At 31.3% G+C, this 27,643-nt stretch overlaps 3 protein-coding genes across 9 annotated transcripts; 2 read left to right on the forward strand and 1 right to left on the reverse strand.

Annotated features, from left to right (window-relative positions):
* The first annotated feature begins 241 nt into the window (after positions 1–241).
* On the forward strand, positions 242–1,710 carry Elm (calcineurin like EF-hand protein 1 elm). The gene is made up of 4 exons (XM_083032216.1): positions 242–592; positions 725–988; positions 1,199–1,292; positions 1,465–1,710. Exons 1-4 carry the CDS (start codon positions 526–528, stop codon positions 1,607–1,609), a joined length of 570 nt encoding a protein of 189 aa, XP_082888342.1. The 5' UTR covers positions 242–525; the 3' UTR covers positions 1,610–1,710.
* A 1,322-nt stretch (positions 1,711–3,032) lies between these two features.
* On the reverse strand, positions 3,033–14,000 carry Mew (multiple edematous wings). Of its 2 annotated transcripts, XM_083032220.1 has the most exons (18): positions 13,619–14,000; positions 12,900–13,027; positions 12,533–12,583; positions 11,459–11,562; positions 11,245–11,372; positions 10,916–11,124; positions 9,919–10,123; positions 9,593–9,742; positions 9,374–9,515; positions 8,946–9,214; positions 8,618–8,849; positions 7,902–8,133; positions 7,285–7,681; positions 6,646–6,875; positions 5,943–6,172; positions 5,647–5,741; positions 5,303–5,432; positions 3,033–5,148 (listed from the first exon to the last, which is right to left on the reverse strand). In XM_083032220.1, the coding sequence occupies exons 1-18, from the start codon at positions 13,783–13,785 to the stop codon at positions 4,918–4,920; spliced, it is 3,330 nt and encodes a 1,109-aa protein (XP_082888346.1). In that variant the 5' UTR covers positions 13,786–14,000; the 3' UTR covers positions 3,033–4,917. The 2 variants fall into 2 exon arrangements, with proteins under 2 accessions (XP_082888346.1, XP_082888347.1); XM_083032221.1 differs by lacking the exon at positions 12,533–12,583 and having other exon boundaries at positions 13,619–13,999.
* Positions 14,001–17,984: 3,984 nt separating this feature from the next.
* Gyc88e (Guanylyl cyclase at 88E) lies at positions 17,985–27,419 on the forward strand. Of its 6 annotated transcripts, XM_083032224.1 has the most exons (15): positions 17,985–18,386; positions 18,855–19,128; positions 19,568–20,018; positions 21,797–21,986; positions 22,336–22,549; positions 22,727–23,000; positions 23,214–23,337; positions 23,544–23,685; positions 23,931–24,057; positions 24,238–24,442; positions 24,924–25,070; positions 25,328–25,460; positions 25,713–25,940; positions 26,033–26,377; positions 26,615–27,419. In XM_083032224.1, the coding sequence occupies exons 4-15, from the start codon at positions 21,819–21,821 to the stop codon at positions 27,025–27,027; spliced, it is 2,520 nt and encodes an 839-aa protein (XP_082888350.1). In that variant the 5' UTR covers positions 17,985–18,386; positions 18,855–19,128; positions 19,568–20,018; positions 21,797–21,818; the 3' UTR covers positions 27,028–27,419. The 6 variants fall into 6 exon arrangements, with proteins under 6 accessions (XP_082888350.1, XP_082888348.1, XP_082888349.1 ...); XM_083032222.1 differs by having other exon boundaries at positions 17,985–19,128; XM_083032223.1 differs by having other exon boundaries at positions 17,985–19,128; positions 21,800–21,986.
* Positions 27,420–27,643: the final 224 nt, after the last annotated feature.

The raw sequence follows: 27,643 nt of genomic DNA on the forward strand, positions 1-27,643 counted from the left end.
TTTTAATTATTATTCTTGATTAATATCTATAATAAAAAATATTAATTATATTTTAATATATACTTTTGAATAACTTATCAAATAAAATCTCTGCATTTTAACAATATTGACGTTTGCGATTGCAAAGGAAGGGAAAAATTTTATATTCTGATAGATCGATCAATTATTGAACGCAGTGTGAATCCTCCCTAATATAATTAATATGCATAAATCGTAATATTTTTCATTTTATCGAACGCAGTATATCGCGTTCGATGAGTCGTCAGATTTCTTGCAGTTCTTTGAAACCCTTTGAACTGTTTCAGTCAAAGTTCAAGTGCTTGAATCGCTCCGCAGTTGCGGAATTCGGAGTCTGTCGTCTGTCATCGGATCAGCTGTCATCTTCGTTTGGAGACAGTCATATGATTTTACGTGCGCTCGACCATCCGTATCTTTGCGTGTCTGGTCGTATGTAAATAATAGAGTGTTCAAGCGTTCTATCCGATAAATCCAAACCTGTATTTCGGTTGAAAAAAAAAAAAAAAAATGGGTAATAGATCCAGTCTTCTTCTGCGCGAGGATGAAATAGCGCAGATACAAAATGCCACCGGTTGCAAGTATCTCTTTATTTCTTATCTGATAATCTCTTTTCGATATTCTTTTCCTCTTTCGCGGCAAGACTAAATAATAAACAATATATAATGAGAGACGAAGCGTAATTTTCGTGTCATTTTTACTATTACAGTTACGCCAAATCAAATCGAACGGCTGTACAGCCGTTTCACGAGTCTGGATCGTGGAGATTGCGGAACCCTCAGTCGAGAGGATTTTCTCAGAATCCCAGAATTGGCGATAAATCCGCTCGGCGAGAGAATAGTGAACGCCTTCTTCGAGGAGAGCGGAAACGATAGAGTGAATTTCCTGCAGTTCATGCAGGTCCTGGCCCGTTTCAGACCAATAAAGAAGAACAGTCCTAATCGATTGAACTCCAGACAGCAAAAGTTGAGATGTAAATATCTCGTGTAAAGAAGTAACAAGATTGTTCAAAATGTTTTCTAAAGCTTTTTCCTATGACATCAAGTATAAATACTGGAAAAGCTCTTTGAGAATGCAATTCAATATTTTTTTAATTATGTTATCTAATTAAAATGTAATAGCGTGTTATATTGCTTTTGAATATCAAGTATTTATATAGTTAATCTCAAATCATATCTTTCAGTTGCATTTAAAATGTATGACTTGGACAATGACGATTTGATCTCGAAGGATGAATTACTTGCTATTTTGCATATGATGGTTGGCGCTAATATTAGGTAAAGATTACACATTTTCTTATTACATATATTAATATCGATATTTTATCCCATATAGATCCATTTTTATAGTCGCGTTCAAATATGCGACATAAGTAGCAAAATATTTGACATAAAAATCTGATAATTTAATATATATGTGACATATAATAAATGCATATATATATTGCAGCGAGGAACAATTAACTAGCATTGCAGAACGGACTATACTGGAAGCTGATGAAAACGGTGATGGTATGATATCCTTTGAAGAATTCTGCAAAGCATTGGACCGTACAGATGTTGAGCAAAAGATGTCCATAAGATTTCTCAGTTGAATTGAATATTGCTTTTTATATGAAATATATATAAAATATAATAAAAATAAATATAAAATATAAAATTTATATATATATATATATATATATATATATATATATATAGAAATAGATGTTGAGAAATTATGTAGTGAATTTCTATATATATTGCAAAATTAATTATTATATATATATATAATTACAAGAAAATTAATTTTCTATTACATCAATTATAAAATTATGCAATATATTTATATACACATCTATTATATGTAAATAATATGTAAATACTTATATACTATTGTTGCATTCAAGATGATGTGGAATGTCACAATATAAGTGAAAACAATTTTCCATACATGCTTGAATATAGCATTATTTTTATTCCTGATAATAGTCCATGTTTAATTAAAACGAAAAAAGAAAGTGTATAATGACAAAATTTAGTTTCTGCTACAGTGTGCTAATAAAATAGATAGTTTTACGAAGTAAATCACAAGTGTTAAAAAAAAAATTGATAATAAAGATTTGCATAAATTGTAGCTTAACATTGTCAAATGATTATAAGTAATATATTATCTTTGAATTTATCACACACGATTGTTTTCCATTGATTCAATACTATTTTAACATTAATGCATAATATTAGATATACAAAAATGGAGTAAACAAAAGTAATAATATATATAAAAATATATATGAATACAAGTTTTTAAAATACATGAATAGAAAATTGATACATTAAAAAAGAACTATTTGTTTAAATATACAAATACATTTTTAGAAATTTTTTTTTACCAATATAAAATGCTGTAAAGAGTGAGAAAGAATATAAATAAAAACTTTTTATGATAAATACTTTGAAAGGTCTAGTTATTTTGCGCAAACCTATGTTAAAAATATTTTTAACAATTCTAATACAAAAGTTTAAATCAAAGAGTAAAATATAATCAATTTTGTGTTTCGAAGAAATCCCGAAAATAATTGTACAATACTTCACAATAAAAGTAAATGATATAAATATAAAAATGTTACACATTTAAATTAATAATATATTAGTAGTAAATATATATATATATATATATAATATATATTAAAAATTATTTTATTTATTCTCTGAATATAAGAGATAATGTGCATTTTTAAATGTATTAAAAATGTTATTGTGTATTTCTCTTGGATACAAAAAATTATTATATGCATTGTATGTTTTATTCCAAAAAATATAAGGAATATATAAATATTTTCTGTTTTACATTTCAAACCATTACTTTTTCATCGTGTATTTTGCATTTTAAATATATCTAATAACAAATCTTGTCTAAGAAAACACACGCACACACATACACTTCTTTTCTCTCTCTCTTAACAAGATTTTTGCAATAGAGTTTTATTTTTTCTAATGGAAGAGGTTTGTTACAGAAATATAAGTGTAATGCATAACTAATATTAAAGAATATAATAAAATTTTATTTCATAATTATAATAAAATGCGCATCTATAGATATGTTTATTCTATATTCGTTACAGTGATAAATGTAAAAATTTATCTTGTAACATTATATTTAAAAAAATTCTACATAATAAGGATATTACTGTAATATAAAAAAATGTAACATTTATAATTAAATATATAATATATATATATAAACGTTTCCTTCTTTTACAGGGCAGTAACAAATATTGGCAGACAGATCTAACATCATCAATCTTTGCAAAAAAATTTGCAGATCATATAATATATAATCCATTGTACAAAGATGACATTGTTTGTGCGAAATATTTTTCTTTCTAGCTTTTACATATTATATATCTCGAAATTTTTATACATATTGTATGCAAAGAATAGTTTCTTCTCTTTTCCAGATATATTATTACAATTAAAATATTAATTTAAAAAATACATATAAACATGTTTAATTTACAATTAAAAATAATTCATATCTTGATCATATGTAAGCAACAAAATGTTTATATAGATTGCAACAAATGTTTATATAAGTATACTTTATCCAACCAAAAACATAGCTAGATTAATTTTCGCAGAATATTAATTATATATATAATTCTGTCAACTCTAAATTTCCACATATCTCAAAGAGCAAATTCTTTTACATACTTTTAATAGTGTTTAATAATTGCTCCCATTTTATTTAAATATATCTCACTAAATATATCTTTGTTTCCTTTCATGATGAAATGTCATTAAACTTGAGTTACATTGAATATCAATTACATAATACATAAATTTTATTTGAGATGGACGAAATTGTAAAAAAATAATAAAAAATAATTCTATTATAAAATGATAGTATATTAATGCCATTTAAATTAACATGTTAGATTGAAAACATATGAATTATTATTTTTACACATTGCAATTTCAATAATTTATGCACTTCTTGAATTGATTTAAGAGATCATCCTTTAAAATAATATAAATAAAAAGCTATTTTTATATATACTGTTATATATTCGTCTCTTCTATTTTAAGATTTCGTCTCTTTTATGTACGTTCCTTTAATCTCTTTCTTTTTTGTTCATCTCTTCTATTTTAAAATAATGTAAGAGTGGAGCAATTTCTATTATATATGAATATGATTCATCTTCGTTATGTCAATAATGCTATTTTATATGTAATGGCACGAATGAAATACATATGAGAGAATAAACTAATAACAGCTAATCCCCACTCGATAAACCGGTCATTTTATTGTACACTAAATATTATAAATGTCTTAACAGTCTTTAGATAGGCACTTTTCCAATAAATCATGTCTATTTAAAATAATTCTTTTTTGTAACTTTTAAAATAATTGCCGTTTTCATAATTTATTCAAAACAAAATAGCACTTTTATTCATCATTTAATACCGTATTTCAGATATTAAACAATCAAATGTTAATTTTTGCTTATTGCTTGATTTTGATCTGTTTCTTTATCACAGATGAACATGACTAAAACTAAACATGACGTTTCTTTTCTGTAAAGAGAGTATCTAATAAATGCTAAGACATCTATAATATGTCGTATACGCATACGTACAATAATTATCCGAACGTCTTTGAGAAAGATTTGTCGCGCGTGTAAAATATATTTAATATAACAATATCACAATATATTTTTTACCAGCTTTCATCATACTTAGCTGCACGTACATATATACGAAATATGTGTCCCGTAAAAACTCAGGCAGTATAAAATCGGAAACAAGTTGCGCGCGCAAAACGCATATATACCTCCTTCTTTTTCACCATAAGTACTTGTCTTAAGTAATTATGATAATTCGTTGCACGAATACTTTACGTATTTCGATTTATTTGTAAGTCTTAATGCTTGAATAACGCTTCGTTCTCGGGATTGTCATCCCTGTGCTTCTCGAGATTTCCGGACAGGGTCGGATCCGGTCGCCGTCTCTTGAAGAAGCCGAGTTTTCTCAATATTAATGTAAGGAGAATAAACAATAACATACCCGCCACCGCGGCTACTATATATATCCACAATGGTACGGGTTCGGCTTCTTGCTGATCCAGCAGATCTGGATAAGCGATCGTTTCGGCCTACGTGAAAACATCAAATTATTTTTAAACATGATTTTTATTATATATTATATGGATATTTTTCTGAATTGAATCTCTAAAAATCGAATTCTTTATCATTTAATTTTCACTGTATGTAACGATTACAATGCATTAAAATGTAATATATACTTACAATTGCATGGTCATCTTTCAAGTTTTCTTGCTGTATTACAACATTCGAGGGTATTACTATCCTAGCGTTGGAGCCTATTTTAACCATGTCCACTTTCGGATAATCCTCGACTAAAGTAGAATTCCAAAGTCTGAAATCAATTATTTCTTTAAGAAAAACATAAGATATTTCTAACTTTAAAAATGGTTTAATTGTAATATCTTGTATTTTAAAACAAATTAAAAGATTAGTTATTAAGAGATTTTATATTCCACACATAATTTAAAATTTAAAATTAATAAAAATGTTTCGCATGATATAACATAACTGATAATAATTAATTTTTTACATTTTTGTTATATTACCTTGCTTTAACAGTTATGATGGCTTCCTGTTTCCTCTGTAGATTATATATGTAGCATATAATGTCGAAACACTTGGCTGTACCAGCTTTACAATTCTGTAATATAAAATCCTTCATTGTAAAATACTCTACTATTAAAAAAGATTTTATTTTATTTTTACCCATAAAATATTCATCTCTAATATCATCAATAACAAATTCCGTTATACATAAATTTATTATAAGTTCTGTTTCTAATTTGAAAGTTTTGACTCAATTCCGCGAGCCCAATTAAATACAAGTGAATAGAGTTCTTACCATTGCAACCACACGATGACGATGTCCGTCTTTGTCGATAAGCGTTCGCGTATTTACAACTTTCTCCGTGTCTCGCGTTGTTCTTATATGATTAGTGTGGTTGTACAGGATTGTCGGTGAGGTTGAAGATTGCAAAATGCTATCGGTGTCATCAAAATTGATACTGTCTTGTAGTTTTAAAGGATTAACTACATGTCCTGGTGGCAATGTACATTCACCATCCGCTAAAGCTAAATTATTTAACATACATTAACTATACATGTATATTATATAAGCATGATTAATGTTATATTGTATAAATATTAACTTATTATAGATTTTAAAATTAGTTTTAATTAATATTAAAATTAATACAATAAGAAATTTTAATAATACAATATATATTATATATATTATTATAATATATATATTATGTTCTCTCTTAAATTTTTACAATCTTTGATAACTAGCAGTCTTACTATGTTAAAATTAAAAAACAACTCAGAATTAAAAGCTTTACCAAGTTTTGAATTATACAAGTTAAAATAATCTTTGAAGATAAACTTCTAAAATATATGCGCGCATTTTGATTGAAACTACAACTCTTTGCAGGAATATCACACTTCACACTTGTCTCGATACAAGAAAGAATTATACTTAATGTGCAATAAATCTACCATTTTCTGATTAACTAAACATTAGCGGAAAACGAATTTTATAATACCTTGAACAGTTGGCATCTCTTCCATGTATAACAGCCATTTGCCATGTGCTTTGTCGTTCGCGACTTCGTAAGGCCAGGAAATGCGCACTTCCACAGTGCTGACTTTCCATGGGCCTTCGTTGAACACTTCATAAGTGTGCGATACTTTCGGGCCTACTTCGTTCAAATGCTTTATTGCAGATTCACCAACTACCGGACCACCGTAAAACGCCCACTGTGTTTTCGCACTCCTACAAATAAATGTAACGTTAGTATAATGTACGATAGAAATACACAAAATTAATTTAATTAAATAATTTAAAGAATTCAATTTATATTTCTTAATACAAGCATAAATTCATTAAATTAAGCCACTTTATTTTTATATTTATATTCAATAATCTCTTTCTCTCTCTTGATTAATCAATTAAACAATATGTTCTTTACGATGATAAATATAATGTACTATGTCAAAGTATTGTAATTAGCAGAAATGTCAATCTTGTTTTGCTGTATTAATGAGTCGTCATAGATACATATTAATTACAATGTAGAATCATTTAGTATTCAGTCATTGATTTATGAAAAAAATAATTATGGAAAAAAAATGACGACGTTATCAAGTCACCATATTTCGAACTAATATATTATAACAATTACCCTTTAATTGAGAGCTCGGCACGTTTCAATACTGTAGCTTGCAATACAGTAGGTTGCTTCTCTTTGACTTCCTTCGATGTGGAGTTTGCGAAAATCGTGAAACTCAACTGCGATTCGTTATCCTCGAGACCTTTAGGATCGAATCTCACTTGTATGTCCACCGTTTTATCCTTCTTGAATGGATTGCCGATAGAGCACGAAACCAGAGTAGCATTGTACAGATTACAAATTATGGAATCGTTGCTCTTGCTGGCAATGTAGTTCAAGCTTTGCGAGTGAACGATGAACAATTGAGCCTCGTATGCGGATTCGCCGATGTTCGCCACGTTGACTTCCACCACTATCTCTTCTCTCTCGCCCAAAAGCAACTCGTAGAAGTCCGGCTTTACGGAAGAAGCTAATATAATGAGAAATATATTTCGTCAATCATTCTTTCGATAATCTCAAATTTGTAATATATATTTTATATTTTTTTCTACGAATGTTTTTTTATATATCGACGTCAAGTTGAATCTCTACATCCTTAATTAATCGAAATTACATAAACAAATGGCACATACGCGAAATTAGATAGAATTATACATGGACATAAAACTATGTAAGAAAGAAATATCTACCTGATAAATTCAGCTTAGCTGTCATTTGTAAATCGCTTTCGCAGATATCATTGTTTCCACAGTCTTTCTGAAAAACGGCTTCGAATACGCGCGCGGCTTCTTGCTGATTGAGTATCGGATAATTCTTTATATCAGGTAAAGGAGCACCTTCGAGAGGCATCACTGGATCTTCTTGTATCAACGAATAATTCAGACGGAATTTAATAGGCGATTGGATGTCGCGTGTGTTCTCCTGTTAGATAAAAACAAATATCATTTTATTCACAAAAATAAAAATTAAATTTGTTAAAAAAAAAAAACAAAAAAAAAAAACAATATATCCAATATTTGTTGCTTTGTTACATAAAGCGCATTAAAAATGATTGTATAAAAAAACTGAAGTACACTTTCTAAATAAATCTTTTTAATTATTTGAGTTTGATTAATGAGCGATATTATCACTTTTTCATTTTCTGTTATTACAAACCATCATCGGTGCTTTTTAGAATCTAATATAGATTACTCAAGCGATTAATGAATTTTTCTTTTTTAAATGGTGTCACACATAAAGACTTAAGCTTTTACTTATTAAAATATATTTACAGAAAATTAAATATGTTATATGGAATTGTATAGAATATTAATAACAAAGTAATGAAAGATGTTGAGTAATGATTGTTTTTGCATTATTATATAAATATAAAATGTACATAAAGTGCACGAGAGTTTGATTTTACCTTCAAATAGACAATTTCCTTTTGACAATGTACCAATTTTGTGGTATCTAGGGTAACTGTTCGGTTAACGTAATGTAGACGGGCATTATTACCACTAGCGCCGAACCAAACCCTTGAGAATTTTTTAGCCCCGCTGTAAGTCTCCGCTTCGATGTAATAGTTTAATCTCAGATTTTGCATAGATTCCTCCTTCACTAACGATTCCGTTTTGCAACAAGCCTCGAACGTAAAACTGCAAAGTTTAACAAGTATGGTCATATTTCATATATTTATTTGACGATTCGTATTTGTTTCGCAGAATCATTTTCGTTTAGGATGACTATGTTACCATGTGTGATTTGTCTCTGGATCGGCCGAACATCCAATTCGATTGGGATCAATAGGTTCTATCGAGTCCTGATATATTCCATCCTTCTTCGCATAACGTATATAAGTAGAGATGTCGATAATTTTCTTCGAACGAAGAAGCACGATTGCATCGTTTTCATATGCTCCAATCAAGAGATCCGGATAACCATTATGATCCATATCGATACCTCCGCTTAACGAATAACCGAATGTTTTCAATGGCCTGGGCATATCTTCAGCGTGAATTATCTGTTAAACAATATATAATAAACATGAATAATACAACAAAATTATACATATACATAGATGAAATAAGTAAATGAATTATAAAAAAAATAAACCAATAAAATTGCAATCAATATATTAAAAGAATAAAACACAATAAATTTTCGAGAATGTCTATTTTACCTGTGATGGTGTTTTAATTATACCATTCTTTGAACCTAAATAGATATAGACTGCGCCCTTCCCTTCGTACGGAGCGCCAATTGCAATATCTTCGTATCCGTCCTTATTCAAATCACCCAAATTTGTCAATGCGAATCCAAACCTATTAATTTAACGTTACTGTATTTAATATCAACTCAAGAAGAAAAGATTATAGAGCACAAGATTATCGTAACATACCTCGATTCCTCATGACCGACGAGTTTGACAGGCAAACATTTCTCGTTATCTTTGATACTTTTACATATATCTAGCGATGTATAAATGTAAACAGCTCCACCTTCCGCTTTATTGAAATAGAACGGCGCTGCTACGATCAAATCAGTTATTCTAAAACAACAAATATTGAAATAAATAAATCGGCTACATTTGCAATATATTTAAAAATTATTTTTTGAAATAAAAACAAAGATATTAATAAAGTGATGTATAAATCGTGTATGCCAAGACAATAAACTGTAACACATAATATATAATATGTATGTATTGAATGCGCGATGCTTTACTTGTCTCCATTTATATCTGCTGACGTGATTTCGTATCCGTAGCTCGATGCGAATTGCTCGCCGTCCAGAACAAGAGCGACATCCATGTCCGGTTTGAAATCGCGCCTAGTAAACAAAACCACTTGTCCAGTGCCGTTAGAACGAGGTGCGCCCGCGGCGTAAGCTAAACCCTTGCCGAAGAAATTTCCAGCAGCCACAGACATTCCTGTAAGTCAAGTGTTGATTAGAGCATTAGATGGTATTAGCATATTGGTATAATCGTATCACTGGCTGAGAAAAAGAGAATGATTTAGCAATCATGTAAATCTAGAAAAGTAACGAATGAACAACAAAGCACAAAATACAGGATTTGGTTCTCAGTGGAATTGGCTGAATTTTTGATATGTTGTAGTTTAAGACATTCCGATCAAAAGATGTAGTAGCCTCAAATAATGGACAGTTACTGAATTACAACCAGTCAAACATCTCGCAGAGCGCAGAGTTTATCGTGTTTGACTGGCTGTAAATCAGTAACCATTTATTATTTAGCTTTGAGCCTATTACATTTTTTGTTCAGCAGATCATAAGCTACAACATATGAGAAAACCAGCTGATCTTACTAAGATTCAATTTTATATGATTAGTACGGGATTTTTGAACTTATATAAAATCCTAGATAAAATTGAATCCCAGTAAAATCAGCTCATTTTCTCACATGTTGTGACTCATGACTTGCTGAACAAAAAATGTAATAAGCTCAAAGCTAAATAATAGATGGTTACTGATTTACAGCCAGTCAAACACGAAAAATTAGGACTTTGCGAGTTGTTTGACTGGTTGCAACTCAGTAACTATCCATTATTTAGCTTTGAGACTATTATATCTTTTGATCCAAATGTCTTAAACTACAACATATCAAAAAATTCAGCCAATTCCACTGAGAGACAAAATCCTATGTATTTTGTGCGGGGTCCTTTTATTCTCAGCCAGAGGGAGATGTGTTTAAAGTTATATGTACCGAGGTAGCTGTATTTATTTACGGGCGAGAAATCCTGCATCGGCGCGTTGTAAACCGTATTGTCCCTAGTTAGAAACTCGTCGGACACTGTGAATAGGTACAGGGTCCCTCGCCAAGTGTGCGGTCCCGGGGTGCCGATCACCACGCGATCTTCCGCAGTTAATAAACCGCTGACTCCGGCTTGACAATAACCGAACTGCTCGTGAGCTCTGAAAAAAATCGAGAAAGTATATATAATCGCGTATATACAATACTTGAAATTTAAACAAGCACATTAGATACATATACAAAGATATGCCTATGTAAGTATTTCGAATAATTTATATTACTTGTTTGTAGGCTTCCCGGAACACGGCTTCTTCAAATCGTCGTATTTCAAGTCTTGGGATAATATGTAGCATTGGCCCTGACCCCATTGCGAATCGGCTGTCTTAACGATATGACGATGCGCGCATACCTGGAAACAGATGTGACGAATTAAATAATGTCTATACACATATCTCTCTGAGATGCAGTATTCTCTCTTTGTGTCTGTTGACTCACCATAACTTTACCTCCCACTCCCTGACTGCGTACAGTCACTCCTAACCATTGGTTATCTTTTATCTCATCATTCCCTGGTGGTATTAAATCGTCGGATTCCAAATCTGGAAAAAATACAGTTTTGACAGGGGATGGAGTTTTGAGAATGAATTAAATATGCACCTGTTTTTAAGAGAATTAAATTACAAATTTTATATCGACCATACATTATAACTTGTAGCATTATTTATAACATATGTGGCAATTAAAAGTCTATTATTATGATTGTTGCATTTTTAATAAATTTAAATGTAATAACAATTTAAAAGCAATAATAAATAAAATTAAAATTATAAAAAATATATATATAATTAAACTAATAAATAATTTTTGTCTTGGTATTGAAATAGCTGTAAAACAGCAGCAATAACTATAAATAATTAACAAAAATTTAAATTTTTAGTAATGAAATTAGTAGATTACAAAATATCTAGGAAAATATGATAGATATTAACGAATAAATAATGAATTAATGATATAAATGAATAATTAATGAATGATATGAATATATATAAATATAACGATTTTAAATCACCAAACTGATTATTTAAAATTTTGCTTTTTAAAAAAGCAAATTATATTTTTAGCAATTGCATTATGTAATATAGCCATGCATATCAGAAGATATGATTAAATGAAGCACTGCATGATGATTACAAGATAATAAATAAATAAAAATAAATAAGCAATAATGTTAGTAAAAGCAAAAATGTCAGTTTGCATAAAAGTGCTATAAACAATTTTATACATTGCTATTGTCAATTGCTATTATATCATTGTCACACAATATTCTGTTTCTATTCCTACGTTATTTTGAACAAGAGCAAGCTTCGATATAAAAGGATTAATTTAATAAAAGAATTATATAATAGACTGAGATTAATTATTTTTAATTGCATTCTCTTGCACTTTTTTAATGTGTGAAATTTTTATCCAAAAAAGATATATGCAATCTCGATGGCAAACCGCTGGTAAAAACTCTCAAACTCTTCATTCAATTCATTCTGCAAAGGCTGCTGAAGTTTATACACTTACTTGAATCGTATGATTCGTATTCGTATGGTCTGTATAATAGACCATCGCCCACTGGTTTACCGAAACATGATTCAACAAAAAAGCATCTTATTATACATAATATGAAATTAAATATTAAATGATAAATAAATACATTGCATTAATTAAAATTATTTATCGACCTATTTATTAGCAAAACATAAAGGCGTGTGCAACCCAATACCCTGACATTCAAATATTACACAGAATTTAATATAGGGAGCATAATAATAATTTAACTTATACGATAGTATAAATTAAATTATTATCGATTATACTGTGATATTATAAGTACATCTTCAATTATCACAATAATAATAATTAGAAATGAATAATGTATAAAACATACTCAGACGTCCATCGGTAATAACTTGAATGCAATCTCTGGAGTATGTGGACATCGGACATTGCCATAATGCTCCCGATCTCTTCGTTCCTGGTTGTCGATTTTGATCCAAAGGCGCACCAACCAACATCCTACACAAAGAAATAATTAAAAATTCGATTAATTGAAATTCTTAATAAAATGAAGTAATTTTTAAATAAAAAATCTTACACAAACAAAGATATACACATAGATATATCTTTAACAAAAAAGATATTAACATATGACTAGAACATTTTCATTCTAATTCTTTTGCACTAATTTAGACTTGATTTAAACTTATGGTTTCTACGTTCTTCCATTTAAAAGAAAATTGTTACAATAAGATTTATAATCATTTGTGATTTCAAATCACAATATTTTATGTATTCTCTAACAAGCTTTATTTTTTATAATTTACTATTAATTAAAGCAATCTTTTTATAAAAGAAAATTTATAAATCTCATTACAATTGCAAGATTTATAAAAGAAATTACACTTATTACAATATAGTTATTACATCTTTTAGTTATAGTTAATATTAATGAATTATATGTCGAAGAGATTATTATTCTTACATTCAGTTGTCATTCGCAGTAACAATCATTACGCTACAAAATCTATAAGAATCAATAACAATGAATAGTAAAATTAATAAATATATAAAAATGAATAGTACATATGTACCGCTTTAGTTACCTACCAGCTTGTCGATCTCGATAACGAGTGATTCTCGATTTCTACATGCTCGGCCACCGAGTAGCCGAAATAGGAGCCCTCGAGGCCGCGTTTGACAACAGGTATTCGCGGTTCCAGATTAAACGCGTACGTGACGCACGCACTCAGAGCGAGCCACAGCAATGCGTTCATCTTTGTCGCTATTTTTATTTACCACCGGCTATAATATTCGGAGCGATCCTTCGTATCTCCTCGGTTTCCTCGCGATTCCGCTTCCCTATTCCTTTGTCATCACCGTCCTCGGCTACCATCGGCTACGTACCAAGCCAGCATACACATACAACACCCTTTTACATATTCTTTCTACATTTTTGAAAACACATTACATGGCCCACCCTACCCACCCACGCGCGTCGGGCGTACTTTCACAGGATTCAGGGAACAGGGTCGGCAACGCGTCACGTCGTTACGTAATCCAAATGTTCCTAGAAGCGCCACGTGCTCATGAATTTGTGAAGATGGAGGACCTTCGTTGAGATTCTTGGCGCGGAAATCGACCAATCGGAACAGAGATCTCTTTGTCCCGATTGGTCGATGGAATCTCGTAGAGATACTATGACGTTTTCGATGGCGCTTTATTTTGATTGTTGAATAAATGCAAGAATTTTAATTCGAAGTTATTGATGTTTTTTCATAAAAAAATGTGAATAATGAATATTAAAACACAATATATTTAAAAAAAAAGGCTTACAAACATATATATTTCATTACTTTTCCCATGTAAGGTTAGGTAATATAAATTGACTATTAAGAAATTATATATTGTCTATATATTATTATATATTTACATTATGTATTATTATAAATATAATTTAAGCATTGTATTTAGACTCGTAGAAAAATGTGCAAATTCTAGAATAATAAATTGCAATATTCATAAAAAATATGTGAACAATTTCGTTTATTTCTCATTAATTTTTGAATGTTATTTTTATATACAATTGTTTATTACTTATTTCTTGTCGTTTTTATTTACTTATGTATAATTACCTTATAATTTGCACAAATGTTAACACTACTTTCACTTTATATTGACAGGTGACAGGTTAGGGTCGGCTAGGCTTTCTTTGTTAGTTATATATATCTTTCTCTCTCGCACTTCCGGTTATACCCCAAGCGACGGAGCCAATCAGAAATCGTTACCGCACTGTCTCATCTCTCTTATAGTATCTCTAGAATCTCGATGCGACGTCAATCTTTGGAACGCATAGTCCATGGGCTAAAAAAGAGAAACGTCATCTAGAGTCACTCGTCACTTTATGGAACCTCATAAGAGTTTATTCTGCTTTGATTAGCTGTATATGAATGAAAATATATATGTATATATATAAATTATTTTTTTTCAATATGTCACAGCTGACAATCATATATATTATAGAGAGATTATATATTAACGTAAAGCAGTTTTTTATTAAAAAATTTTTTCATTCGCATGCATTAATTCGCAGTAAGTAAAAACATTAATCAAATTATAATTCTAAATCGGTAGATTAAAAATGCTCAATATACTCATCAGTACAAAAATGTATAAGCATTTATTACTTCACTTATTTACATTCTTTTGAAATTGCTCACTTTAATTGACATGATGAGACCCAAGTAGCAAAATGACGTCATAATGACGGTAAATTTTGGTCACAAAAAGACCGATTAGACGTCTTAAAATTAGGTCTTAGGCCGGTATTCATAGTCGGTTCTTATATTTAAGACTGTCTTAAGTACAATCTTAAGATGTGATTAATCAATCACAGAGCCGTATTTGCATCTTAAGACATTACTTAAGACGGTCTTGAAATAAGAACGGACTATGAATACCGGCCTTATAAGACCCGAAAATGATGTCGATATGTCACATCCACAAGACGTCATTTTCTGACTTCTTATTGACGACATAATATGACGAATATAATACTTAAAATTAACAAAATTTCGATATTTTAACAATTAATACATGGCATCACTGACGTCATGGACCAAAAATGACTAAAAATAGACGTCATAATGTCGTCTTCTGACGTCGCACTTTGCTACTTGGGGAGTATTCTTTATTCATTCAAAGAAAGCATATCAGATAGAATATATGATAGCAGATGAGAAAAAAAGATTCTTAATTATATATAAAAAAAATACATATATATATTATAGTAAAATATAAAATAGAATTTAAAAAATGAAGTTATAATTAAAGTAAATTTTATATATTTGCTTACATTAAGAAAAAAGTAATAATAATATTAATTAAGAGTGTCGTGCAATTTTTTAGCTGAGAAAGAATAAGTCACGACGGGGGACAGTTAATACAATTCATTAATCCATTAGTAATCAATCGGGGTAGCAGCTTGTCGTCTTTATATTGACGCGCGTAACGCAAATGCGTTAACGTTGAACACAGTAGGAAACAGCCGGCTTTGTTCGATAACTAACGCAGATTTTCGATCAGTAGCATCGCCGTTCGCCGGACAGAAACATCGATCTCGATTTCAATCGCGTGTGTGGTTCATTAAACTTTCTAATCACGACAACACATATATATTCGCTGAGATAAGATTAATTCTTATGAAATTGATATCATATATTATGAAATTAATTTTAAATATATATATTCGTTTCGAAGATTATTTGAAGAGTCAAATTTTTAATGATATAAAAATTATTAATGTTAATTATTAAAACATTTTGCATAATAACGAAAAAATTATTAATTTCGAGCACATGTGTCTATATATAAATAATGTTAAAATAAATAAATGATGGAATAGAGAGTAAAAAGTTATAATAAACGCGAAATAATATTAAAGTGAATAAAATAAACGACGAACGGCGAAAAACTGACGATAAATAATAAAATAATAATTAAGTAATCATTAATAATTGTCAAAGATTGATTAATAACAATATAAATTGTAATAGAAATTGTGTAAAAATTGAAACACAGTGTACGTCGTTTTTATATATAAAATCGATTTCACAAATCTAACGTGAAATTGCGCTTTTTTTCGAGAAAGAATCAATTTATTTTGGTTTTTTGAATAGGATTGGATTACGTGCAGAAAAAGTAAGTAAAAAAATGAAAGATTATAATAAGTTGTCTCAATAATAATGGCTAATTATACATATATGTCCTGCAGAAACAATTATAAAATCAATTTCTAATTTAAATAATTACAGAATCGAAATAATTGTTGAATCATAAAATAAATTTTTGTTCTTTTGCCAATTTGCTTATTCTTCTGTAAAAGAGACTAGATATTATCTATACAATAAAAATAAGATATGGACTTTCAAGGGGACTTTTAAGGGGATATTACACATGACAATAAATCCAGGCTCCATTACGGTATCTGACCATAAAATCATTATTTAACTATGCTTTTAATGAATATATAATGGATGCTTACACATTTTTGATGTTATCTATTTCCCTGAAAAATATATCGATTATGCTTTTACTGAAGTATTAGTACATATATGATCATAAAACCAATTATTGTTTTGCGATTAAAGAACAAAATACTTTTTTTATATTATACTTATTATACATATTATTTTTAAAATTATGTTTTCTTTATTAATGATGATAAAATTCTATTGTGTAAATAAATTTTATTTCTACAAGAGGAAATAATTATTTGCGAAACTACTTAAATATATACACTCTTTAACTTTTAGAAATTTATTTTAAAAATAATTTGCAATTGCAAGTAATAATAATCCATGTGCGCAACATTGTTCCAGAGTTATCATGATATTTCAGAGAGATACACGCGATCGGGGGAAGACATATATACGCGCGGTAAAATTACAAAACTTTTTGTATATCCTGAATTCTTTTATTGGCATCTTTTATTGGCGTCAAAAAATTTGTCCAATATAGAAGATTAATATTTTATCTAATATTAAAATTATTATTCGGATAAATAATTATTCGTACAGTTACAAATAGAAACATTATTCATTATATTTATTATATTTATTAATTGCCTTACTTGAATTAATCATTATTAATAATATATTAATATACTCTAATAAATCTAATTTTATATAACAATTATTAATAATATTATTTCTTGTTTATTTAAGCAGACGTAACAATTTATTATTATTTGTTTGAATACTTTTGTAAACGCAAGAAACAATAACGCGATTATAGCAAACATTCTAATATAATAATGCGATAATGACGTGCGCGCAAATCGGATTTTATTAAAAAAAATTAAATAAAATTAGCATTATTTATTCTATATATATAACAATCTCTGTGATCGGAAGAATATTTTTCAATTTTTAGTACTTGAAAGCTCCGTTCGATTCTGTCATCTGCCACCCCTAGAGGGAGAAAAGCCGCGCGCAAATCGAATTTTATTAAAAAAAATAAAATAAAATTAGCATTATTTATTCGAATAACAATTTCTGTGATCGGAGGAATATTTTTCAATTTTTAGTACTTGAAAGCCCCGTTCGATTCTGTCATCTGCCACCCCTAGAGGGAGAAAAGCCGCGCGCATACTCGCGATTGGTACTCGCGCACGTGCTTCCTCGTTCGCAGATTGATCCCGAGTGTGTCTCTCGCACACACACACAGTACATCCGTGCCGAGTCAATGTGAAAAACGTGTGTTGTGTTGTAGTATCACCGTATGTGTCGCGATTCACCTGTTGTAACAACCTGCTACATCCTCCGAAGCTCCGCTCCTCCCTCGGCTTCCCCGGCTGAGGGAAAACTTATTAATCACGGTATATTAATTTTCGTAACATACAGAGATCGATGATCGAATGCTTGTGTAATCGAAAAAAGAATCGCGAAACTGACACGCGACAGTGATATCGCAAATTGCCTCGTATTTTACTTCTTTTTTTTTACGCGGATATTCTATATTGGTCGACAGATCGATTAAAGTTCGAATTCTTATTCATTCTTATCGGCTGCTTTCGTATTAGTTCAAATCATCTTTATGATATATTTGCTCTCGCAGATAAATTCTTTATTACGTAAGTGATTAAATATATAAAATAAAAAATGCCTTTTGGATTAAAAAAAAAAAGAACAAGAATTACTTTTTAATTAATTTCAAAATATTACCTTCAATTTTAATGACAAACATATATACAGGAAATTAGAAAAATGTGATACTGAATTTATTATATAGATGATGAATTTTATGTGGCACTAAAAAAATTTAATATTAATTTTAAAATGTATAGTATCTGTTGAAGATCTCAATCGTGAGAGCGAAGAAATTGCCGATGAAGGCCGAGGGACGAGTTTAAATCGTATCTCTCGATTAAACGCAATCTCAATTTGTGAGCACAAAAGCATTGCCTCGACGACTCAATTTAATTAACTGGAATAGCTAGCAGGCAGAACAATTATAACCGTATTCCATAATGGAGCCGCACGAAACAGTGTACTTAAAAGGATCTTATTAGCTAACAGCTATGAAAAGATGAAGTAGATTGCTGACAGGATCGGACCTCGGTATTAATGAGCCCTAGACGTTTTTCATTAGACGTTTTCGAATAAATAATTATTCACAATTACATATAAGTATTATATATTATTTTTTTTTAATGACATACGTTTGATTTAAATTCGTGAATTTATTTAATATTTCTTCCGTGGAAGACTTCTGTTTTCTTGATAAAAAAATCCATTATTAAAGAATAAATACTAATTAATAAAAATAAGAAACATGAATTTGAAAAATTAAATAATAATTTATAAAAATGTATAATTGTGCGAATAATTTTTATATTTCTTTTGTATAGAATGTATCCATTTTATTTGTGCAAAATTTATAATACGGTATTATGTAAATTTATATACGGTAGATTTAAAAAAAAATTAATTTGCGGAATTAATTCTGTTTAGAAGTTTTCTTTTTCTTAGATTTTTAATTCTTGTCATCTTATAATAGATCTCGCATATTTTGCGATGTCTTTGTAAGTGCTTGATGTAAAACCGGCCCTGATCAAGGAAGGAGGGTGGAAATAGGGGATGAAAAGAGATCGCCTGTACAACGGTGGCCTAAATAGATCGAGCAAAGAAGATGGAACGAAGAAAGAGGAAGGCAGAAATGAGTGGGGAGGAAGACGAGATTGAAAAGTTGCGGAAAGCGGTGGGAGATCCGTATTGAATCCATCTGATTATTCCGTACACGGCACTGTGTTGCGAGACACGTAATTTTGCGTTTGTGCGCGAAATTGTGCAATGTGCTGCTACTCACCGGTGACCTGCAACCCGCCCCTTCATCCGCCGTTGCATCTCTGAGTTCCGCCGCAGCTTCCGTAAAGGAGGAGCTCGGAAGAGTGCGTTCATCGTTTTAGACAAGCCAACGAAGATATATCGGGGTGCGTTAACTGCGACAGGTAATAAAGTGTTTTATATAATGGATAATTAGATAATTTTCATAATGATGTGAGATAAAATAGAAAAAAAAATGATAAAATGGTATACGAAGAAAAAATATAGAGATTTCGCTAATTATTGTAATTAATTATATTACAAAGTAAAACCTATTTGAATATCGATGGATAGAGAAATCTTGTTAAATTTGTTTGTAGAAAGACGAATTTTAAAATAAAATAGCTCTTAATATCTTGCACGAAATTTTCTCTACTAATAGCGAGACAAGAATTAGTTTATTATTAACGAGATAATTTATTGTTCTCGATGAAACTATATATATTTTCAGCAAATAAAATTAATATTATATAACAATCGAATATACATAATAAGCAAAAAAGTACTATGAGATAGCGTAAAATGCGCTGTGCTGTGCTGCAGATTTTTTTTATCTCTCTATATCTTAATGTTGTAATATATGCATCTTATGTGAGATGCGTTTTCGATCAGCGCGAAAAATAACTCTGATATATTCGAAAGTGCTTTAGTTAGATTGAGTAGATGCGTAAAATGAATAAGATCGGACGCGCGGATGCGTTTATTTCAGGATATTTTTCTAGCGACTTTGTGCTCCTCCAAAAGAGCTTCATATAAATAGAAGTGCAAATGCTGCCATGCGAAATCCGTACGATATTATTGAAATATATATTGATTTAATTTCTACGATTTTTTCCAATATTTTTCAATTTTTCAATTTGTTTTAAAAACTTTGTCAAAAGACAAGATATATCAAGAATTGAATATTTTACGAGATATATTTCACAATATGTCATCAGAATAATATAAATATGTGAGATACACATTTTATTTTTTGATGACTTTTATTTTATTTTATTTTATTTTATTTTATTAATGGAATATTCATAGTTATCGTATTATTATAGCTAGCACGAGAGAGATCGAAGTTATATTTTTCGGATTAAAGATACCATCAGATCGTCAAAAGGAAGGACACAACTCTGTCCTTATCCTAAATTATTTTAACATGTCGCCTCTTTTACTACGTCTGAGCAATTAAACAATATTTATCTTCAAATACTAATATATATTTTCATGACTCTTCAAGACCAGAAAAATTATCGCGATTCGACAGTTTGTTTTGTCGCATTAAAAAATAGTTACGATCTTTACATTTGCTTATAATTGTTAAGATTAATAGGATCGTCGAGAAGATTTTAATGCTGGAGGATGCATTTTCGGTCTGCGAATAGCGAGGCTTGAACCTTATTGCTGTCGTTGAAACGTTTTAAATAAATCAGCGGCGAGAGATCGTCATCGTGAGCCGACATACGTGAGCGAAATTATGAACGATCTAATAATAACCGCACTCTTACCCATATGGGAAGTTGATTTTAATTCAGAGGGCTAAACAGACATATGCGCACACATACGTACATGCGTATCAGGTCCTGTCCTTTTAATAAGCAAGGTCAGTTATCATCGATGATCGACTGGCGATGAGCATCCTCGAAGTATCGTCAAAAATGAAGGAGATTGCGCACATAAAAGTACACATTTAACGTCTGTTAGATGCAGATTTTACAAAGGTACCATCTTGAAAAGGATCCGCCATGTCTGCGCGCATGTGTGTGTGTCATATAAGAGCATCATCTGAAGAAAGAGTTATCATTTAAAAAATGCATGTATATATATATAAATGCGAATTTACATATACAAATACATTCTAAAAATTATAGACATAAACATGCGATCGTGTTGGTAAAAACTTACATGTTTCCAGTAGAATTTGTCCAAAGAGAAACATGTACGGTCTAATATTGGAAAATCTGGCCGAATATATAAGGCAGGTTTACGGCGAGGATAGATGGGAGGAGATTCGCAGACAGGCGTCCGTGGACCAGCCGAGCTTCAGCGTTCACCAAGTTTATCCGGAGAACCTGATACCAAGATTGGCAAAGAAAGCGATTCAGGTGAGCGATTCGCGATTTCTTAATGATTCTTTTTCGATGTATCCCGGTACATTTAGGCGTTAGAAAAAGAACTAGATACTTTACGAAGTCTGAATATATTTTACGTGTGAAAATGATTTGCATATTGATGTGAAATACGAATTTTTAATACTATTCTGTCCTTTTTTTCAAACATTTAATTTACAAAGTGTATATAATTGATATCGAAGATCGAAGAGAAAAGACTGCAAACGTTTAAATATATGAGATATATACGAAATCTCTCGCAAAACGTTTGATTTTTTACGCAGGATTCATTTGCTTTATCCGCAACAAAATTGTTGAAGAAATTCAAATTCACTTACCTCAGATACTCGGCGTGACGGAGAAGGAGTTCTTCGATCAGATGGGCGTGCACTTCGTAGGATTCGTCGGTCAGTACGGTTACGATCGCGTGCTCTCGGTCTTGGGACGACACGTGAGGGACTTCCTCAACGGCCTGGACAATCTCCACGAGTACCTCAAGTTCTCCTACCCGAGGATGCGAGCGCCGTCGTTCATCTGCGAAAACGAAACGCGTCAAGGTGAAAACTCGAAGAAGAGTCAGCTTGCGTTTCAACGAGAGAATTCTTTTGTCGCTAATCACTCTTTGATTATAAATAAGAGATAATAAAATAGAAAACGTACATTGGCTCTCTCTTATACGCTATAATATTTTATGGAGTCTAAATTTATTTTGATGAAGACTGATGAACGCGCAGGTTTGACCCTTCATTATCGGAGCAAACGCCGGGGCTTCGTCTATTACACGATGGGCCAGATAAGGGAAGTGGCACGGCACTTCTACCACAAGGAGCTGCAGATCGAGCTGGTGCGCGAGGAGCTGCTCTTCGACACCGTGCACGTGACCTTTCAGCTCACCTTCGACAATCGCGCCTTCACCCTCGCCTCGCTGGCGATGACTCGCGAGGAGAAGCACCTGCCGATCGGGGCGTGCGTGCTCTTCGAGATATTTCCCTTCTGCATCGTCTTCGGGTGCGTGTGCTAACAATAACATTTCAATTATTTTGTTAGAAACAAATTCGAAATTTTTTTATTTTAAATTAAATCCTGGTCATAGTTCGATAATTATTACAAGGATTCAAATAGAAAGAAACTTACATCAAATTAGTTAAAAAAGTATGTATGCAAATCAATTTTTAAATAAAAAAGAAATCTATATATAGTCAATCGACGTTTAAATTTCAGCTCGGATATGGTAGTCAGAAACATTGGCAATTCGTTAATGGTTATACTGCCAGATCTGGTTAGCAAAAAGATTACGTACTTCTTCGACCTGGTTCGACCGCTTATCGCGTTCAAATTTCAATCGGTAAGCTTGATAAACATAACATAACAAGTAAGAAAATTCGAAAAGTGCAGTAAACACTTTCAAACCACACTTCTAAGAATAAGGATTAAATAAATTAGTAAAATAAAATAAAATAAAATTACATTTTTCTAAGATTTAAATAGTTATATTTGAATCAACACAAGTGCTTTTCAACTCAAATAAATAGTTAATTTTGTACGATTTAGATATTGAACCGAACGAATAACATTTTCGAGTTGGTCACTGTCGAACCGGTGCTTACGGATCGATTGAACAATCGGCACAGGAGCGAAGTTCTCTTGAGCGACGAGCTTGAAACTATAGAAGATAAGACTTTACGGTTGAAAGGTACAGGTGATATGGAATAAAATTATCTACACGCTAGTTTGGTCGATTATTTCCACATTCTCCTAAAAAATTAGTGTTATTACAATAAAGTAAGATATTTTACTTTTTATTCACTGAGACATTTCTCTCTCTATCTTCGTTTTCATCACATGCAGAAATAATCGATTTACGTCAAAAAATAAAATGTGGAATACGAATGCAAAAGTGCAAAAATTTAAATTACATTATAATAGCATCTTTTTCAGGTCAAATGATATACATGGACAATTGGAAAATGATGATGTACCTCGGTACACCAGTCATGCCGGATCTGAATGCTTTAATAGCGACAGGCCTCTACATAAATGATCTCTCGATGCATGATTTCAGCCGGTAAAAAAATTATCACACACAAAATGGTTTATAAAAGAAAAAGAATTTTGTTATCTGTTGTTTGGACTTTACTGTATCATTTTAATAACTATGTATATTGTAACACTTGTATTAAAAATAATTAAACTCACCAAAATTATAGTAGTTTGCGATCTGATTATCTACTTGACGATTTTGTAGAGATCTCATGCTAGCCGGGACTCAACAGTCTGTGGAGTTGAAACTGGCGTTAGATCAAGAACAGCTTAAGAGTAAAAAATTAGAAGAATCCATGAGAAAACTGGACGAGGAGATGAAGCGTACCGACGAATTGTTGTACCAGATGATTCCCAAACAAGTCGCGGATCGTTTGAGGAACGGCGAAAGTCCGATTGATACTTGCGAGGTACGATTATAATTAGAGTGAAACTTTTTCCCTTTTTGTTTATCCATATTATTTTAATGGTTGTAAGAAGCAAGATGGAAAATTCCCAAAAACAAAGCCATCTTGAAGTCGTGTATTATCTGAAACATAAAAAGAATAAGAGTTAGAAAAAGAATAATTTTCTCATATTTTTAATAATAGAGGATAATTAGGGATTATAAAGGATAATTTTCTCTCCTCCCTTTCTAAAATAAAAAAAGAAGTAATGAATAATCGAAATAATAAATATTGTAATATATCAATAATATTTCAAAAATATTTCAATCAAAAATATTTTATTTAAATATATCAATCATTTCTTTTTAATATCAGAATCACAGCATCCAAATAAATTCGTTCTTTTTTTAAAAGATGCAAAAGTAATTTTATTCATAAAAAAATCTGTGTATTGTGATTTTTGTGATAATTATTTTTAACGTCCGCATTTTATCCGCGCTTACAGATGTTCAACAGCGTATCGATTTTATTCTCGGACGTGGTGACCTTCACCGAGATCTGCAGCAGAATCTCGCCGATGGAAGTGGTGTCCATGTTAAATGCCATGTATTCGCTGTTTGACACTTTAACAGAGAGAAACCGAGTGTACAAGGTATTCTTTAGGTACTCCAAGAAAGAATATCGATTGTAATTTTTCGAAAAAAAAAAACTTCGTTCAATCTTGTGACGCGCGTCCGAGTCTCGAATCTTATTGCAGATTCTGATAACAAATATGCACTAATGTTAAATTTAATTTACTTTTAATTTAATTTTTAAAGTTTAACATAAATTATTCTAAAATAATTTTACATTCGAAAAAAATTACTTTTATAAAATAAATAATAATATTTGTATAACTTCTTATTCAAGGTCGAAACCATCGGCGACGCTTATATGGTGGTCTCTGGTGCACCGGTGAAGGAAAACGATCATGCGGATCGCGTATGCGATATGGCTCTCGATATGGTTGAGGCGATAACTGATCTCAAGGATCGTTCGACAGGTAAAAAAAAGGAAGAAAAAAATCGATTTTTTTAAAACACATTCTCGGAATCCACAATTTTGTCGAAATATATTCTTATTATCGATTTTCTAATTTTATATAATAAAAATATTTATTTTAAAATATTTCTTAATTATATTATTAGGTTCTTTACGTATAAAAAGTGACAAAAAATCCTGCTAAGAAATCTCTACTGCAGAATTAACGCTAGACTGAGGTGACAAAGACATGAATTTCCACAATCATCTTCAGGCAATCATCTTCAGATACGAGTTGGCATTCATAGCGGCGCAGTCGTGGCCGGTATCGTCGGCTTGAAGATGCCACGATACTGTCTCTTCGGCGATTCCGTCAACACGGCGGCCCGTATGGAAGCTACCAGCCAGGCCATGCAGATACACATATCCCAGTCCACTCAGGAACTGCTATCGCCCTCGTACAAAGTTAAGGAGCGCGGAGAAATCGAGGTCAAAGGAAAAGGTAAGCTCATCTCTTTATTTTGCCTAAGATGCTTTTAATCCTCGCGTTATATAGGCTAATTCTCCACTATATCGCGTATATCTTGATGTCAGGTACGATGAAGACCTATTGGCTGGAAAAGCGAGAGAAGCGTTCCATCATGACCAAGGGTATCACTATACAGGAACCTCATCAATGGCATACGAGGAGCTTCGAGAAGAGGGTCTCCACACAATCCACAGTGGGCGCGATAGGTATGTTAAGTCCGGGCATATTTGACAAATCGGCCTCGGGGGAAGCGTCGTCGAGACGGGGCTCGTCGAAGATGTCATCCCCGACGCCACCAGGATCCTCCGGATTTTCTTCCGAAGAGAGAAGGATATATTCCCCCATTACTTTTCACGATGTCGCGCGACGATCAGTTACAAACTCGCCGACGAAGAATGTGGAAATTCGAGGTAGACGAAATTTGCCTCTTTTTCTTCGTTTTTTAATTAATTACTAATTAATTTAATTAATTTTTAATTATAATTACTCTTTTGTCAATGAACGAATACACGAACCCTTTGTATTTTGAGCACTCGGGTACTCATACATTATGATGAGAGGATAAAAAAATTATGCATTGACAGAAGGGTGAAAGAGCAGTATCCCATTTTTTATCGAGTGATAAATATTTTTTTTGAAATTGGCAGAGTGTCGATCGAATTCTATGGGCGCGGTGGGCGCCAGGAACGTCTCCGATATGTTCAGTTCTCTCCTGAGCGACACGGAGGAGCACTTCCGGCAGCACCGGCACAGTTTGTCGCCGCACGCGGAGAATCGGTCGGCCGGCGTGAAACCGGAGGTGAAGATCGACGCCATCTCGTCCTCGTCTTCTCAGAGCGATACCGAGGACGAGTCGAATCCATCGCTGGACTTGTCCTCGCAGACGCGAAAGGGCAACACGGATATAACGCCTGGTGACAATAACAGCGAGTGCGCGGCGATCAGTAGCGATCTCAGCAATTCCCAGTTGCTGATGCAGCAGGATCAGTGTTGCCCGGGATTCACCATGCCGAAGAGCAGCAAGATGCGTCATCAAGGAAATGGCTGCATTATTTTTTAATGAAATCGAAGATCGATAAGATCTAATTAAGCTGCAAATTCGTTCTTTTATAGACATTTTTGACGTTACTTAAGTCGTTTCACGTGTAAATCATTTGCTCAGGTGTTATTTATCTCATTTTCAATACACGAAAAAAAATCTCATTATTTTCTTTGAGAAAAAATCGGTTCTCAAGATCGTCTAGAGACTCCGGAGTGAAAAAAAATTAATAGATGATTGTACACATCTTGTATAACGATGTATAGATAAATTGTTGTTTTCAAAGCAATTTTACAATTAAAAGACATCGAAAAATATTCTTTGTGTGAATGATTATAAATTTTAAAGTAATAATTACAACGGTTTTATATGTTGCTTTGTAAGGCCCTGCGCACAATAGGAAAAATATTAGGAATAAATATTAAATATTAGGAATAAGAATTATTTTAAAATAATAAAATCGGAAAAACTCTAATATAAAAATACAATTTCGGATATAAAGAACTCTTAGTAATTTATTAGCTTTTACTATAGTCCTTTATACTCGAATTTGTATTTTATTTAAATCAGAGTTTTTTCGATTTTATTATTTTAAAATAATTATTATTTAATATTAAACTAATATTTAATATTAGTT

The sequence above is a fragment of the Prenolepis imparis genome, unplaced genomic scaffold (assembly GCF_030444845.1).
Source record: "Prenolepis imparis isolate NDT839.2.m4 unplaced genomic scaffold, iyPreImpa1.0 SCAF_2, whole genome shotgun sequence".
Classification (NCBI taxonomy): Eukaryota; Metazoa; Arthropoda; class Insecta; order Hymenoptera; family Formicidae; genus Prenolepis; species Prenolepis imparis.